The sequence below is a fragment of the Spinacia oleracea genome, chromosome 4 (genome assembly GCF_020520425.1).
Source record: "Spinacia oleracea cultivar Varoflay chromosome 4, BTI_SOV_V1, whole genome shotgun sequence".
Classification (NCBI taxonomy): domain Eukaryota; kingdom Viridiplantae; phylum Streptophyta; class Magnoliopsida; order Caryophyllales; family Amaranthaceae; genus Spinacia; species Spinacia oleracea.
Genome location: NC_079490.1, coordinates 72563074 through 72582289, shown reverse-complemented (window position 1 = coordinate 72582289; position 19216 = coordinate 72563074). Strand labels below are relative to the sequence as shown.

General features: G+C 40.9%; 1 protein-coding gene across 1 annotated transcript; it reads right to left on the bottom strand.

The window, feature by feature from the left end:
• Positions 1-15970: 15970 nt before the first annotated feature.
• LOC110793185 (60S ribosomal protein L10a) lies at positions 15971-18723 on the bottom strand. The gene is made up of 6 exons (XM_021998035.2): positions 18604-18723; positions 18477-18515; positions 17288-17507; positions 16824-16989; positions 16351-16556; positions 15971-16245 (listed from the first exon to the last, which is right to left on the bottom strand). The coding sequence occupies exons 2-6, from the start codon at positions 18479-18481 to the stop codon at positions 16192-16194; spliced, it is 651 nt and encodes a 216-aa protein (XP_021853727.1). The 5' UTR covers positions 18482-18515; positions 18604-18723; the 3' UTR covers positions 15971-16191.
• Positions 18724-19216: the final 493 nt, after the last annotated feature.

Here is a 19216-nt window from a genome sequence, read left to right as displayed (position 1 = left end):
AAAACGTCATTTGTTACTGAACAAGGCCTTTACTGCTACAAAGTGATGTCGTTTGGATTAAAGAATGCACCGGCCACCTTTCAGCGTCTTATTAACACTGTGTTCATAAAGCAGCTCGGCAGAAATATTGAAGCTTATATTGATGATATGATCGTGAAAAGTAAGTTGCGGGCGGCACATATAACTGATCTTAGGGAGATATTTGAGACTATTCGAGCTTACGACATGAGGTTGAATCCTAAGAAGTGTGTGTTTGGGGTGACGGCAGGCAAATTCTTAGGTTTCTTGATTGATGAAAGGGGAATTGAAGCCAACCCAGACAAAATCCAGGCAGTAATTGATATGAGCTCACCAAAGACAGTGAAGGAGGTCCAGCGGCTCACAGGTTGCTTGGCCGCCCTGGGCAGATTCCTTTCCAGGGCTGGAGACAAGTGCCACTACTTTTTTAGGGCAATCAGAAAGAAGGCCAAGTTTGAATGGTCGGACGAAGCCGAGGCGGCGTTGGTCAGATTAAAGGAACACTTGCATACCTTGCCTCGTCTTGTTAGCCCCTTGCTAGGAGAGACTTTGTACATGTATCTCGTCGTGTCCGAGCACTCGTTGAGTGCCGTTCTACTGACAGAGAGGGAGGGAATACAGATGCCAGTATACTTTGTCAGTCATGTTCTTCAAAATGCTGAAGTTAGATACCCCATAGTGGAAAAGTTTGGCTTAGCCCTGTTCATGGCCAGCAAAAAGCTCTGTCCTTATTTCTTAGCTCACAAAATAGTGGTCTACACAGATCAACCGCTCAAACTGCCCTTCACGAAGCTGGAGGCGTCACGACGAATGCTGAATTGGGCAATAGAGCTGAATGCCTTTGATATCACCTACGGCCGAGGAAAGCTGTCAAGGGGCAGGCATGTGCCGACTTTATTGTTGAAATGACGAGGCCAGACTTTGCCAAGAATACAAAAACGGTGTGGACATTGTATGTAGATGGCTCTTCCACGCAGAATGGATGTGGAGCTGGGACAATCTGTCACTCCCCAGAAGGAGATACTTTTGAGTATGCTATGCGATTTAACTTTCAGGCGTCAAATAATGAAGCCGAATATGAAGCCCTGCTTTGTGGCATAAAAATGTGTAAGGCGGCAGGCGCCGAGGAGATTGTAGCACTATCTGACTCCCAACTGATTGTGAGCCAAGTTAATGGAACCTACAAAGCTAGGGATCCGACTATGGTTAAATACATGCAGGCCGTCCATCAGGAAGTAGAACCACTGAAAAGTTTTGAAGTAAGGCAAGTCCCTCGCTCGGAAAATAACCAAGCTGATGCCCTGTCAAAATTGGCAAGTTCCGCGTCCTGTGATACCCCTCGGCACGTGTTTTGGGAGGTAAAGGAGCACAAAAGTGTTGAGCAAATGGAGGTGGAAACCCTTGACAGGACATCCACATGGATGGATGACATAGTAAACTTCAAAATGAATGGAGTCTTGCCAGAAGACTCAAGGAAAGCGGCAAAACTTCAGAAGAAGTGCTCTTGGTTTGAAATGTGGAACGGCACCCTCTACAAGAAGGCCTACTCCCGTCCTTTGTTAAGATGTGTGACGCCTGAGAAAGGGCAGGAAATTCTAGAAGACCTTCATCAGGGGTTGTGTAGCTCGCATATTGGTGGAAGGGCTTTGGCTGAAAAGGCACTTCGAACCGGCTATTACTGGCCGACTCTTAAAGAGGACGCAATCTCACTGGTCAAGAAGTGTGACAAATGCCAGCGTTTTTCTCACCTAATACACCGATCGGCACGAGTTCTGACGCCCATCACGAGCCCAATTCCATTTGCTAAGTGGGGGATGGATCTTCTAGGCCCATTTACGGCCGCACCAGGAGGGAGGCGTTATGTCATCGTTGCTGTAGATTACTTCACCAAATGGGTGGAGGCAGAAGCGCTCAAAAACATAAAAACTGCTGATGTGAGAGCATTCATTTGGAAAAATATCATGACTCGCTTTGGGATTCCACAGGCTATCGTCTTCGATAATGGGCCTCAGTTTGAGACGCCTAAGCTGAAAGAGTGGCTGGCAGATCACGGCATACACACTTGCTTTGCATCAGTCGGACGTCCCCAAGCCAATGGCCAGGTTGAAGCGTTCAACAAAATTATCTCCGAAAGGATGAAAAAGAAGCTCGACGAAGCCAAAGGTCTATGGGTTGATGAGCTGCCAAATGTCTTATGGTCCATCTGCACCACGGCTAAGAATTCAACCGGTGAAACGCCCTTCTTGCTAGCCTATGGCGTCGAGGCTGTCCTACCCATAGAAATGTGTGAACCAACTTTGAGAGTCATGCTGTATGACGAAAATGCTAACTGGGAGACAATGAAAGCAGCCCTGGACTTCCTGCCCGAGGTTAGAGGAAATGCAGCGCTTAGACAACAGCTGTACAAGATAAGAATGGCAAGAGAATACAACAAGAAAGTCTCTAATAGAGTGCTCAAAGTTGGAGATTTTGTCCTCAGGAAAATGGAATCCACAAGCCGAGCAAACGAACAGGGTAAGCTGACGCCCACCTGGGAGGGACCTTATGAGATCTATGATGAGGTTAGAGATGGAACCTACCGCATTCAAGACATGCAGGGCCGGCCAATTTTGCGCACTTGGAATGCCGACAATCTCAAGAAATATTTCTTCTAGATATGTGTTAGCTTTGTCTTACTTGCCACGATCCATTGCCCAAGGGGCGGCCTCTAATGGTCATAATAGGGTAGTAATTACTTTTGTAACCGGCTAAATTCGCCTAGCAAAGTTATAAATAATACTACTCTATTTGTCTCGTAATATTTATTGCTCACACAATGAATACAAAAATATACACTCAAATGCATAATCAAAGCCTAATTGTATGACGCCTGAGAAGTGGCCCAGATTAGCAAAAACTCTCAGCAAGACTAATTGTTTGAAGCCTAAGAAGTGGCCCAGATTAGCACCAAGTTGTAGGCTGATCACCTATCCAACTTCCTTCCCAGTATAGCAAGCCGCTGGCCAACCAGTACGACATGTTCAAGAGCTCAGCAGCACAAATAACCTTAAAACATAGGTTGTTTGTTCAAAAGCTCAGCGGCCCAAATAACCTTAAAACATAGGTTGTTTGTTCAAAAGCTCAGCGGCACCAATAACTTTGAAACAAAGATTGTTTGCTCAAAAGTTCGGCGGCACGAACGTCCTTGAAAAAGGTTGGTTGTGCAGAATGTTTGGCCGTCCATTCCATTTGACGAGCATGTCTAGCGGCAATCATACCTATTGATTGACTTGCGTCAATCAATATCGTTATAGACACGCTCGCCAAAGAAAGCGACGACCACAGGAGTGCCTAGCGCATGCTCAGTTGCCTGCGGCACCAATAACTTTGAAACAAAGATTGTTTGCTCAAAAGTTCGGTGGCACGAACGTCCTTGGAAAAAGGTTGGTTGTGCAGAATGTTTGGCCGTCCATTCCATTTGACGAGCATGTCTAGGAGCAATCATACCTATTGATTGACAAGCGCATACACACTTTTTCTACATCAGCAACTATTGAGCTTGGGCCAAGCAAGAATAATCAATATCGTTATAGACACGCTCGCCAAAGAAAGCGACGACCACAGTAGTGCCTAGCGCATGCTCAGTTGCCTGCGGCACCAATAACTTTGAAACAAAGATTGTTTGCTCAAAAGTTCGGCGGCACGAACGTCCTTGGAAAAAGGTTGGTTGTGCAGAATATTTGGCCGTCCATTCCATTTGACGAGCATGTCTAGCGGCAATCATACCTATTGATTGACTTGCGTCAATTAATATCGTTATAGACACGTTCGCCAAAGAAAGCGACGACCACAGTAGTGCCTAGCGCATGCTCAGTTGCCTGCGGCACCAATAACTTTGAAACAATGATTGTTTGCTCAAAAGTTCGGCGGCACGAACGTCCTTGGAAAAAGGTTGGTTGTGCAGAATGTTTGGCCGTCCATTCCATTTGACGAGCATGTCTAGCGGCAATCATACCTATTGATTGACTTGCGTCAATCAATATCATTATAGACACGCTCGCCAAAGAAAGCGACGACCACAGTAGTGCCTAGCGCATGCTCAGTTGCCTGCGGCACCAACGTGCCTAGTGTATACTCAGTTGCACCTTCGCTACCATACCTATTGATTAAGGAATAATCAAATTACGAAGAACAAATAAATGCGAGATAAAAGAAGCAACAAAAATAACCTATTTACAGACGCCAGCGGCGCCCGTAGAAAGGCATGCAAAAGTAGCCCAGAATTCAAAAACAAAAAAAAAAGAAAAAATTGTCATGTGCTCAGCAGGCACAATAATACAGACGCCAGCGGCGCCAAAACTAGACAAAATAATTGTTTTTGCCCTTAGGCATGGGAACACTTAAATAAAATTCTGAAAAACTTGGAGGGAAGCAAGTCAGGGAGCAGCCGCATCGTCTTCATCGTCAGAAGGTACAAACTCTGGGGGCGGCTGGCCGAGACGCTCAGCAGCCAACACAGCGGCACTGTGTTCCAATCGCCGCTGGAACCACGCAAGATCATACTCCGGCATGTGGTTTTCCCAGGCATGCTTAACAACGTCCTTGGCCGCCTGCTCCCCCTAATCATAGGACTCCAGAAGACGCTCGCGCAAGGCGCGAACTTGCGACCTGACCGTCTCCAGTTCCCCCCGAAGATGCTCGGCTTCCTCAGCCGCCTCTTTGACTTGAGGGTACTCCCGCAACTGGTCCTGAAGCGTCCGTATTTCCGCCGCCGCTGTCTTGGCCTCCTCGACCATCGCCACCATGTCCTTGTCCTGCGCCAAGATCTTCTTTAGCAGCTCGGCCTTGTCATACCTCAATGAAGCTACCTCCTTTGCTTGAAGGTCTATGGTCGTCTGCATCTGTAGGCGGACCTCTTCAATGGATTTGAACGCATAGTCACCATGGTGGGTGGACTCAGCCACCTGAGCTTTGTGCTCCTCAGCAGTGCAGGTCTTCCAACCCTTGCAGAATTCCATGCGGCAGAACAACTGCAAAAGGGGCTACATGTTAGTAAATGACCTAAAAAGGAAAACAAGCACAAGCAAAAATGGGAAATAGACTCACGTCGAGTAGAGTGGCCTGGATTGCACCAAACTGGGCGTCAGTCTTACGGCCAGGAAGAGAAGCAACATACTCCGCGAGGACGGCCTTAAACACCTTACGGCATATAGCCACCCTATCCTTTGACGAATAGTGAGGAGTAGCGGGTACATTCTCGTCCTCTGCAGCAGCTGCCTCCTTCCCTTTGTCTTTAGCTATAGGAAAAACAACGGCCTTAGGATGACGCGGAGAGTAAGAAGAACTGCCAGAGGAGGCTCGATACGTCTGAACGACGTTTGAATAAAACTTACCGCCTGATGACCTAGCTCGCCGGGCCACCTCCGCAGGTATCTGGGAACGGACGTCGGCCGGAATTCCAGAAAGAGGGTCCTCCGACTCGTCAGGGTGCCCACCAGACTTTGATTTCGACACCAAGTCCACAACCAGAGACGGCTTGTCCACGCCAAGCTCATCGTCATCAGGGCGACCCCTCTCAACAGCCTGTGACTCGTCCTTCTTCACAAGACGTCGGGGTATAGGCTTGGGCTTCTTGAAGGTACTCGGAGTCTCCGAGCCAGCTGGCACGGCTCTCTTCTTCAGTTGGGACAGAGTCGTCCCCATTTTCTTCCCTGACGCCTTAGCCGCGTCCTTAGCTTGCTAAAAAAGAATGTAAAGGAAAGTCAGATATTTGGCCTCGTGATGAATCGCAAGTCACTCACTGAATAGTGGCTCGTCATTAAAAAGGACGCCCGTCTTAAAAATGACAAGGCGTACCTTATCAATCTCAAGTCACTCACAGAATAGTGGCTCGTCATTAAAAAGGACGCCCGTCTTGAAAATGACGAGGCGTACCTTATCAATCTCAAGTCACTCACAGTATAGTGGCTCGTCATTAAAAAGGACGCCCGTCTCAAAAATGACGAGGCGTACCTTATCAATTACAAGTCACTCACAGAATAGTGGCTCGTCATTAAAAAGGATGCCCGTCTTGAAAATGACGAGGCGTACCTTATCAATCACAAGTCACTCACAGAATAGTGGCTCGTCATTATAAAGGACGCCCGTCTCAAAAATGATGAGGCGTACCTTATCAAGTACAAGTCACTCACAGAATAGTGGCTCGTCATTAAAAAGGACGCCCGTCTCAAAAATGACGAGGCGTACCCTATCAATCACAAGTCACTTGTGGAAAAGTGGCTCGTCACCAAAGGGACGCCCGTCTTAAAAAGTGACGAGGCGTACCTTGGCAACCACAAGTAAATCACTAACTTAATGGCACGTCATTAAAAAGTGACGAGGCCTACTTTAGCAAACACGAGTCACATGTCAAGATAACGGCTCGTCACTAAAAAAGACGTCCATTGTAAACACTGGACGGGAAAAAGCTTAACTTACAAAGACAACGACCTAAGAGAATACTCACCTTCTCCTCCAACTCGGCCTTGGCTTTCTGCATCTTGGCCTCATAGATGTCGGCCATCCAGTCGGTCATGTCGCCCTTCCCAATATCCGCCGCCGATAATTTGCTCATCCCTTCCTCTGTGAACAAAAAGAAACCCAAAGTTAGAAAATATGAATAGACCAACGCGGAACGGCACACAATTTGGCATACAACCTCGAGTCATAGAATATCCTAGGCCTACGGCCGCTAGAAAGGCCTCATTTCGAAACTGGCTAATGTGCGGCAACCACTCGGCCGGCACATGGAAAGTCTTGTCAACGGTTAAGTGGTGAGTGTTGGCCCTGAACAGGACCATTATTTGATCCCACTCCTCGGCAGTAAGGGGTGGAAGAGGCTCGTCACGGTCCATATAGTTGGCTTTGCGATTCCAGCGGCTCATCCTGTCATACATCTCCTGGTCGTCCGTGTAAAACACGACCCACCTTTTCCTCCACATGTGCCATTTGCTGAGCTTGCCGACCACTGTCTGGTATGTACCACGGCTGCTCAGATTAAACCACCCTTTGGCGGCACTGGGGGAACGAGAGAGGGAGACCAGATGCAGAAAGGCGTTGAACGATGGCTCCACGTTGTTCAGCGCACATTCGGCAATATAGCCAAAGATATCAGCCCACGAGTTGGGGGTCAGCTGGGCCACCCCAATGTTAAAACCATCTAACACTTCCACGACGAAGGGGTGTGGAGGAAATCTCATGCCGAGCTTAATGGATGCGGCATACACTGGGAATTCTCCCTCAGCAAGCAGGCTGACGGTTGAGTCCAGACCGGCCGGCACACGCATCTGGTACCCTTCCCCCACGCAGAAGTCGTCCCTCATCTTGGCCCCATGCCTGTCTAGCCACCGAATCCAGCCTATGTCTGGGTGGATCTCCGACGGAAGCAGCTGGGCCTCCTCCCGTCCTCTGGGCCTAATAGGCTGGGGAGCAACCTCTTGCTCTTCGGCGGCCGACGGCAATGGAGCGACGCTCGACTCCCCCACTGCCTGGCTCGTTGTACCCCCTGACGAGCTTGCCGTTTGTTCCTCCACCTCGACATATTCATCGATCTCTTGAAAGAGATCGGCATATTCCTCGTCGGCTGCCGGGGCGGTAGAAGAATATCTCTCCCTATGGGGTGTGGATGCTTCCTCCCGCAAGCGCAGGCGCGTAGGATCTGCCGTTTGCTTGGTTCTAGCCATGCCTTCTGCATAGTGAACGAAGCACGGCTTAGGAGTGACCAACAATGAAGAAAAAGACGCGATTGGACGTCCGCCCCGACAAAAGACGAACGGCGGAAAAATCTCAATTAAAACCTTCAAACCCTTACCTAGTACTAGGAGGCTGGCCGCTAACAAGGAGAAAAATGACGAGAGGATAACAAAAACAAGAAAGAAAGGCGAAAACTAACCTTGAAAGATCTGTGAAGTACTCGGTGAAGAACAGGATGAGTTTGACGAAGAAAAGGTTGAGTCTCGCGGTGGCCGGAAATCGCCTGATGGTGGTGGGAATACGCCGGAAATCGCCTATGAGACAGCTCTGTGAAAACGAAATGTAATAAATGAAATTTACCCCCCCCCCCCTATATATAGGGAGGGGCAAAATGGAGAAAGGTGACACGTGTCACCACCTCAACACCTGTCCCAAAGACGAAGATGCAAATCAAAGGTCAAGAAGCGATACCCGGAAAGTGTTTCCAAAAATGCCCTTCTTGAGGGGCAAATGTTGTGGGCAAAATTACCATGCCTTCGTGTACCAATGAGGATGTGACACATGGCACGTATTACGCCCCCTAAGCAGAAACCATACGAAGTCTACTCCGGAGCATGAGTATCAATCTATGTATCTACAATGTATATGTATTTGTATTTAAGTGTGTATAAATGTATGTATTATACCTATACCTGGAAAGGGGCTTAAGTAGTAAGTATCCCAAGTGAATGAATAAGCACAATAGGCCCAAATAGCCCACTATTGCCAAAAGGGGCCAGAGAATTGTAAGGAGAAAAGACACATGTCATCCTCCCATACCCTAGCCAATCATGTAAAGGGGATATTAGGTCATTCCCACAAAAACCTAGTACTATAAATAGTTCCACTTCCCTAGAAAAAGGGGTCACAATCAATACAATCAAAAGCAATTGTTGCTCTGCCTTCTCTCTACTTTCTCTCTCTATAAAAATACATTCTTGTTAAATCCTCAGAAGTTACCGGAAAACCTCCAAGGTATCTCACCGGAAAAACCCCACAACAAGAACTATTTGCAAGTTCCTTTGCCAATCAAGGAAGTTTTTCCCGTTCAACTTCACCTTTTCGAGAATTGATCGGATGTTGAATGAATTGTTGTTTGCCATAGTTAAAACTACAATTGAAAAAGAATAAACAAATAAATAACCATTCACAGTTTCTCTTAATAAACTTAAATTCTAGCATACATGCATAATTTATCATTTATTAAGCATTTTATTCAAGTTATGTGTTCCGGCAGGTGTGAATAAAATGATTCCAAGATCCTTAAATCATTGAAGAATTAAGCACATTATGTATTTAGACTCAATTCTAAAATATTTTAGGTAAGCAATGCCTTTGCTAATAGTCTAGAAACTACTCTTGGTTGATAGGTACGTCTAAGAACTTATTAGGTAAACCTATCTCATTTGCCACGACATAAAAGGACTCCTTACTTATATCGTTGAGTTTCACCAAAACTAACATGTACTCACAATTTATTTGTGTACCTTACCCCTTTAGGATCAATAAGTAACACCTCGTTTAGGCAGAAAACTATTACTAAGATTGATGTAAAGGTTTATCCAGGTAAGTGTTATTTTGGCATGGCACCTTTTAACTCAATTTTTAAATTTTGGAACTTAAGGCTCTTACTGTGTTGGTTATATTTTAAGTGAACTAACAATCCTTAATCATGCAACATAATCAAGCCACAATATCATGCATAATTAAGACATATTTAAAGCAATAAATAACTTAAAGCATGCATAAGATATAAATGTGATTCTAGTATGGCCCGACTTCATCTTGAAGGTTCAACTTCAAACTCCGTCTTGAAAATGGATTGGAAACTCCGTCTTGAATTTCACCATGGGAGGCGCCATTTTCTTCAAGTAGGATAAGCTATAATTTAAACTAATTACAACTATTTGATGGTACGCAGACCATATTTAAATTTAAAAACTTTGGTGCATTAGACCAATTTTACATTAAAATTAATGGTACGCAAACCATATTTTCTATCCTATTTGGGTCATACTAGTCACTTTCCATAACCTCCAAAACAGTACATTTACAATATACCATTCACCCATTCATTTATCAATGAATGGCCCACATTGTTGGTTAGTAGAACATATTATGCATCACATAAATATTTGCAGCAATTAATCAAGGTTTCCAATAATCTACCAATTATTCAAATCCTTATTAATTCTAATCAAGTTGTTTTAACCTTAAAGGAATGTAGACCTAATCAAGAGTTTATGACTAAAAGGCTCCCACTTAAACCAATAAATTTACATGCTTTATTAATTTTAAACATAAAATTGGATTTCCTAGTCTAACCGGAAACATACAAATTTAATTAAAATTTAAAGCTCATATAAATTATTAGTTGAATCCTTTAATTTATTTTCAGTTTATTAATTTACTTAATTTAAATTTAAACAAGGTTTTAATTTTAGTAAAATAATTAGTATAAATAAAATTTATAATAATTAGATTATTCAAAATTAAATTCCGAGAAAAGACAAAATTACGAATTTTAAAATTAATTAAAATCGTTTTCCGACTGAAAATTCAAAATCAAATTCAAAACGCATCAATCGGATCAAGACGAGGCCATGGGCTTGCGCCCATGCCCCGTCAAGTGCACGAGGCAGCAACGCCCCTCGACTGATCGCATAGCAAGGCACGAGCAGCAGCCACGCCTAGACGCAGCAAGCCGAGCCACGCCTAGGCGCAGCAGCAGCTCGCTCGCTGTGGCGCAGCAGCGCTCGCTGGGCGAGGCAGCGCTCGCTGTGGCGCAGCATCCCTCGCTGCCCACGTGCGCCTGCCGGCTCCCGAAAAAATCTAGGGCGAAAAATCGAAAATTTACTATTCAATTAATTTCCGATTATCATGGAATCAAATCTAGGCCATAAAAATTTAAAATTTATCAAAATTAACAATTTTTATGGTGATTTTTAATCATGGATACCTAATTAAATTGTCAATAATTATGAAAATCAAATCAAATTCTAAATTATTCGAATTTCAACAAATTAATTACAATTACAAATTAGGTTGTATAATTAACAAGCTTAGGTATTTAAATTTGTTAAACATATACAGTAGGTCATTCAAAAATTCAAGATTTACAAACAAGAATCGCAAATATTTAATTTAACATCTTAAAAATTACAAATTTTGCGTTCGAAAAACTAAAACCTCCGAAAACTCATAGTTAGGCTTCGAATTTGGAAATTTTGGGTTCGGCATCAAATGAATGATTTTAGTCAAAATTTTAAAACGCCGCTTACATGCGAAATACACTATAAAATTATACGATTCCGGCCATTATTGACTAAACTGCCGAAAATTCTGCAAACATATAATTAAATAATCGCACGAATTTGCAATTAATTACAAAAAATCAAAAATTTCGAAATTAATCGCCCTTTTAATTCATTGCAAATTTATAAAATTTAACCATGTTAACTAATTATTATGGAATTAATTAGAGACTCATGATACCACTGTTAGGATATGATACATATAAATCATGCGGAAAAACCATAAAGCCAGAAATCCAAATTAATTGTCACATAACAATTAGCATAATTTAGGATACATACACTTTGTAGCGTGCCTTCCCTAGCTGCGCCCGAACCGAACAAGAACAAGCCTAGGACTCCAAATGTCGTCCCTCCGTAGATAGTCCACAGCACGTTCGGATCCGACTTAGATTTAATTAACTAGAATTGCACCTAAGGTATTATGAATATATTCGAATATTTTTAGGTAAATATTAATCTTAGTTTTAATCCTTAAAACTAGGTGAATACTTGAAATTTATGTGTTCATAAATTGTGAATGCCATCACATATTTATAGGGTAGGAATAATGGATTTAGAAATCTACTAGGATTCAAGTATTCTAAATCTATTAGAATTAGAGTTTACTTAAAACTAGTAACTTAGGAAATTAATCTTTTAATCTAATCCTAATTGCTTAAGGATTCGATGCATGCACAAAATTTAACACACACACGAGCACGGCCCACAAGAATGCAAGCCATGCCCGCGCGCGCGGAGAAGCCCGCAGCAGGCTCGCAGCCCGCGTGTTTGCTCGCAGCCATGGGTGCGCTGGGCATGGCCTTGCGCTGGGCCTTGCGTGCCTTTGGTTGCTTGCTGCTCATGCCTAGCACGCTGGGCTTTCTAGGCTTGGGCCTGGCTTCGTGTTGGGCCTTCGTCTAGCAAGCTCGTCCGATGTTTATTTCGTACGACGCGCTTCCGATTAATTTTCATTTCCGATTCGAACAATATTTAATATTTCCGATTCCGAAATTAATTTCCGTTTAGAACAAATATTTAATATTTCCGATTCCGGAATTATTTTCCGGTTCCGGTAATATTTCCGATTCTGACAATATTTCCGTTTCCGGCAATATTTCCAATTCCGACAATATTTCCATTCCGATAATATTTTTCGATAGGTACCATGTTTTCGTTTCCGGTAACATCTACGACTTGGATAATATTTATATTTCTGATACGATCCATATTTCCGTTTCCGGCAATATCATCGTTTCCGGAGTATTCATAATTTGCCTTTGACGATTTCAGCTCCCACTGGAACCGAGATCCGTCGATTCCGATTATCCATAAATGGAGTATTTAATTCCTTTAAATACTTGATCCGTTCACGTACTATTTGTGTGACCCTACGGGTTCAGTAAAGAGTAAGCTGTGGATTAATATTATTAATTCCACTTGAACTGAAGCGGCCTCTAGCTAGGCATACAGTTCACTTGATCTCACTGAATTATTAACTTGTATAATTAATACTGAACCGCATTTATTAGACTTAGCATTGAATGCATACTTGGACTAAGGGCATTATTTCCTTCAGATGTATGAGGGTGTTCGTCATGAAGGCGGTGGTGGAGATGGCAGAGAGGAAGTGATGAAGAAGTAGAGGTTGAGACGATGGAGGTTTTGGGAGAGGAGAGAGAAAATGAGTTGTTAGGAATGTGGGGGTAAAGATGTAAAGAGGAGAGAGAAAGGGGTGAGAGACCAACATTATGAAGCCCAATAATAATTTGAAATGACAACATTTGATATGGGATTTCAAATTCTTAAACTTGGACATATTTTTTCAAGGGGTGGATTTGACCCAAATTAAATTCCAAATTCTAAGTGTTTCCAAACAAGATATTTGACTCAATTCCATATTTTCAAATGAAATTCTGGTTTCCAAATATACCATAATCAAATTTGGAAATCTAAAAGATTTTAATTGTGCTTTACGCTCTTACCTGAATAAATTTTTTTTCTTATCTTTACGGAATCCACTATTGTGGTTGGTTTGTTGTCTGGCGCTCAGCCTAGTCCACTTTCGGTTCTATGGCTTGTTCAGCGTTTGCGGGCTATCCTTCACACTTTGTCCTGGTTTTCTGCTCGCAAGGTCTCTCGTCAGTTGGTTTACCCTGCCCATATTCTGGCTACTTCCGCTCGTCGTCGCCAGCTTCATCATCTTCGGTTTTAGTTTCTTTTGTTGTTGTTTTTTTGTCTGTTTTGTTGTTGGTTTGTTTGTTTTTCGCTTTTTTAGTCCTCTTGTCAAAAAAAAAAAAAGAATAAAGACTTTTTTTCTTTCCTCCAGATTTTGGTTTTGATTACAATAAATTTTGAAAACAATCTAAATTTGGTTTTTGTAAGGACAATCTAAAACTTTTAAAGCTGGAAAATTTTGGGAAGGGGATTTTATGATTTTGGTTTTTCCATATATGTTTGTTACTCCCTCCGTTCCTATTTAACTGTCCATTTTGAGAGAATTCATGGTAATTAAGAAAAATGAAAAGTGTGTAAGAAAAACAATTATTAGAATTGTTTTTTTGGGGAAATGATAAAGTAGATAATAGTTTATTGATAAAGTACAAATAAAAGTGGATGTGGGGATGAAAAGGTGGGAAAGTATAGAATGTGTAAGAAAAAACAATCATGAGTTATGGAAAAGTGAGAAAAGTGTATGGAAAAGTGAGAAAAATGTAGTCAAAAAATGGAAGTTGACACTTATAAGGGAACGTTATTTTTGAAAAGTGGACACTAAAATAGGAATGGAGGGAGTACTCATTAAAGGGTTAGTGGAGGTGTAAATTTTTAAATGATTTTTTGTAGGGAGTGGGTTGGTATGTAATTGTGATATATAATATAATATTGGAAAAAAAAATTCATTTATAGAAGCGGTGCAAGGATCAAGGGACGGCCCAAAAAGAAAAGCGATGTGAGTATTAATGGACGAAGGGAGTAATATTCTTTTATAATTATGAAGTACTGTGTTAGTTTTACTTTTCTTGAAAATTTCAAAATTTCCACCTTATAAATTCACTTTTTCAAACTTTACCACCTTATAAAATTGGCAAAATTCACATAAACAGTCCTAACTTTTGATTAACTATGATTGGGCCGAACTATTTGTCCTATTTTATAGTAATGGGCCTTAGTAAAAAAAAATGACCTGCTACAGCAGGTAAAACCTTAATGCACGTGAGATTTAATGATTTTTTTTTCTCTTTCCTTTTTCTTTTCCATTTGTTTCTCTTCTCTTTTTCTGCTTTCTTTTGGAAAAATACAACCATTTATTGTCTAATTGTCATGGAAAAATACAACACTATTTTGCTCAAAATAACAGCTAATGGTATGCATATTGTCCAGTAGCGGAGATAGCCCCCCCCCCCCCCCCCCACCCCACCCCACCCCCCCCCCTAAACTTGTCTTAGCCCAATGGTGGAGAGTTCTATGTTTCACACGAACAACCCAAGGGTCAAATCCTTGTAATGATAAATTATGTATAATTTTTTTCTTTGCTTTTTTATAGCTGACATACATTCCTCGCCCCCCCCCAACTTGAAATTTCTGGCTCCGTCACTGACATTATGTATCATGCCTGCATACCACGAAAACGAAGACGAAGGTGGAAAGGTGGCCAGGAAAGAGTAGCCTTGTATTAGTTTGCTCAAAATAAAAGCAATGTTTTGCTCAAAATACAAGCATTAGTTTGCAAAAATTACAAGCATTAGTTGCTCGATCAAAAATTATGTAATTGTGATAATAAATTGAACCAATTAACTTAGACTAATTAAGTTTACCACTAGATGTATGGACTAATTGAACCAATTAACTAGATATATGGACTAATTGAACCAATTAACTAGACTAATTGAACCACTAGATATGTGTCCAACACCTGACAACCATGCAAAAAGTCAATCAAACAAACAAACCAGGCTTGCCCACTTAATCGTAAAATCAAACAAACTAATCTAATCAAAAGCATAAATTATCTATCTTTAACCCAAAACATATGCTTTGAATTCTCAATATATAACCCAGAAAACAAGAGTTCTAAGTTACCTAAATTACCATTGTTTACCGAATTTCCAATTAATGTCTGTGTAAATCGACCTTTGCAGAGCTCCAAACACAAATTCGAATTTTGAAAAGGAACAAAAGACCTCTGTGTTAATGGGGGATAATGATGGCTGACATTAGAAAGAAGAAGGGGGAGTTAGTATTAGGTACGAATGAAGAAATGAAAAGGTTAACTGTAAGGCCTTAAGAGAAAGAGAAAAAAATTAAAAAAAAATAAATATTTAATCTCACGTGCTATACACGTGTGGAGGTTTTACCTGCTGTAGCAGGTCGTTTTTTGATAAGGCCTATTATTATAAAATACGATAAATAGTTCGGCCCAATCATAGTTAATCGAAAGTTGGGACCGTTTAAAGAAGGATGTTAATAGTTGGGATTGTTTATGTGAATTTTGCCTATAAAATTTTAATTTAAATTCCAACCTTATTGTGATTTTATAAGGTGGTAATTTTAAATCCAACTGTGAAAATTTTAGAGGAAAAACATTAATAAACATTATGTGATTTTTATAAGGTGATAATTTTAAATTAAAATTTTATAAAGTGGTAAGTTAATTCCTTTTTGTAAAACCAGACAGCTTTTTAACTGTAAAACTTATTGTTCCCTTTCCCCTCTGATAACTGTTCCATTCCGTTACCTTTCCTGTGATTCATACCAAACATGCTCTAAGAGCCCCTTGATGAAGTTCGACAAAACAATGGAACAACTACAAAGAAGTTCCACTTCCACCGAGAAAATGGCCATTACTAAGCCCTAAGTTACTGGGGAGGAATATAGACATTTCTAAGCCCTGATCATATGCACATCAAGGATTATCAAACAAATTATTTTTTCAGAACTGAGCTGATCTAGTTTGGCAAACATAATTGTGTAACAGACTAACAATACATTTAATATCTTTCTTCAAAATTCTTGCTTAAAGACAACATCTCAACTCACATCGTCAATGAACTACAAAGAGACAATATAAAAAAAGCCAACAAACAAAACTTCAACTCCTAAACCATCAACCAAAAACGGTCAAGAGACTGATTTAGAAGATGCGGTATGGCTTGCCCATGGTGCTCTTCAGGTACAAGCATCGAACCTGCCCAAAAAACCAATAACAGTAAGTACTCGGTGTAGGATGCACAATTGCACAACAGATACTTATACAGATGAACAATAAAAAGACGTAGACATAAATTCTCACATTTTGCCAATTCTTCTTCAATAATGAGACAAGGAAGTTGACGCTCATTTGCACATTTTGGAATATCTGCTTCTCCTCCATACTAAGATTACCAACAGCAACTCCCATGCAGAGAACTTTCTTAAGCTGAAACTTCACAGTTGCCTTGATCTCGTTAACTTTGTTCTCTAGGGGTTCTTGGTGGGTGACTAGAGTAGGGAACTTACCTAAAAAAGCACCATACAGAATACCCATGAGTAAATGAATGAACAGTCGACTAAAATAATTGATCACTGCTCAAGGCCATACATGGAAAAAAAACCTGTACGGTTTTTTCTCATGTCATGCAGCAGCACATTTTGGAAAGTATGCATAGATTAAGCTGAACAATCTCATGGATCGAGTACTAAGATAAGCAGACACCAGATTTTCAAAGCATGTATCAGAAATAGGTTCACCATAATGCATATATAGCAGAAGCTGTATAAACTTACCAGCCTTGTTAAGACCGGGACCGAGCAAACGCGGAATCTGCTTAATAACTGCTTCAGATGCAAGGAACGCATGGTATTTCTTTGCAAGCTTCTTAACCAACTTCTTATTCTTGTTCAGTTTCTTCAATGCTTCTACATCCATCCATTGCAAACCAATCCTCTCAGCCTACCATCACAACAAACTCAACTCACATCAGTGGTGACATAACCAGGCACGAATGCATGATACAATTACAATTACAATACATCAACATGATACAATTAAAATACATCAATGGAATTTGATACAATTACAACACATCAATGGAATTTGAGAAATCAGCCAACTTAAAACAATAAAACCTTAAGCCAAAAAGAAACTTGAGAATCAGCAATTTTCAGTAATTCTTAAATCAAAGTCATGCATTAAATTATTATTTGATTCAATAACCAAGGAGAACTGTACAAGAGCACGTATTACACACCTCTTCGACATGTTGTGCATCTCCAAGCATGCAGACTTTCATCTTGGGGCGAGGGATGTGTGGCAACTTAACAGAGCCACTGAAACGCTTGTCCTTTTGTGGGTCGTAATTCTTCAGTCCAATCTGGAGTTCAATTGTCTCAGTAAACTTGCGATTCTTCTCCTTGGAATCATTTGCGATCCCAGATATAGCTTCTCTCACAGCTTCACTCTGAAGCTTACTGTATCCATGACAACAATACAATTCAAAATCTTCACAACATTAGCAATCAACTATTTAGAGTGTGCCAAACAATACACAATGCCAGGAAATTTACTAAATGAATTCCACAACAATAACCTACACTAGGTTTGTTATCAGACCTCACAATAAGCTATTTTGATTTTAGTACGATGCACATTATATTGAAATTAAGGTAAAGTTAACCCAATCTAATACACCCAGTTCCATAGCATCCAATTCGAAATGTAGCACATTGCAAACACAAGTTTATCAACATTCGCCAGGACCTAAAGCACCTACACATCGATTCACACCTTTACACACCAACAAACAAAACTCGGTTCTAATTTTATCACAAGTAATCATCTTACAACATAAATCAACGACTACACTGCAATGTGGATTCTGTTGAAACTAAGGTAAAACTAACTCCATCTCATACACACAGTTACATTAGCATCAAAAATCGAAGTGTAGCACATTACAAATACAGGGGTATCAACATTCCTATGTACCTAAAACACTTTCACATCGATCCAGGCATGAACTTTGAACAACATACAGTACCCAGTTCAAATTCTACCAAAAGTACAATCATTTCACGTTACAAATCGACGATTTTGGGATAAAAAATGAAACACCATTTCCCATTTTCAAACAAATAGATTAACGAAGTGATAAATTCAAAGATTCAAATTATAATACATATACAATCAAATGAAACATATCCAACACACAAAACCCACTTAAAATTTTAACAACAAATAATCATCCAACAAGACAAATCGACAATTTCAGAGGGAAAAATGAAACCCCATTTCCCAAATTCAAACTGAGAGAAAAACAAAGTGATAAAAACCCATAAATTTAAATTATATTAATATTCAAAATAAAATCAAATGAAATACATCCAACAAAGCGAATAATAGAACACTAAAGAAATCACAAATGCGGAAACTAAGCATACCTCATGATCGAAGCTTAAAAGGCGCAAAATTTTGAGAACCTGATGACAATTATACAACGATAGTTAACAAAACGAAGAGATTTATTTAACACACATCAACTAAAAAGGGCAGAGAAGGAGAGAGTACCAGAGAAAGTGCTAGGGTTTTATGTTACGGCTGCTGCCTTCAGGGAAGAAAACAGGGTTAACAGAAGGTTTTAAGTAGTAAATGGATCTGGGCCTTTTCTTTGGACTTTATGGGTTGCACCATTGCACTTTATACAAGAGTTCGGATCCCACCAAATATATGGGCCAAATTGAATTAACTTTTTTATTGAGAAGGTCAGAAGTTCTTATTTTCAAGTGGTCTATAATGATGTGGCCTAAAAGAATGCCACCTGGCTGTACTATTAAAGCCCAAAAAGAAAAGGCCAAATGCTTGAGAGGCCCACCAGGTCTAAACCAAGCCCCCAAAACTTAGCAGGACACATGTCCTGATCTTGCATAACATCCAATCATGTAGGACCAGTTCCCAAGAAACCCTAGCACTATAAATAGTGCAGATCCCTAGGTAAAAGAAAATCAATTCATTCCTACCAACCTAAAACTATCTTTGCTCTGCCTTCTCTCTACAAATTACTTATCTCTCTAGCTTATACTTACTTAAGCATCGGAGGGAATATTCCTACGGGAATATTCTTGTTTTGCAGGTTGCCAGAAGTTCGTGTCAGGTCATACTTGATACCTCCGAGGAACGCGTG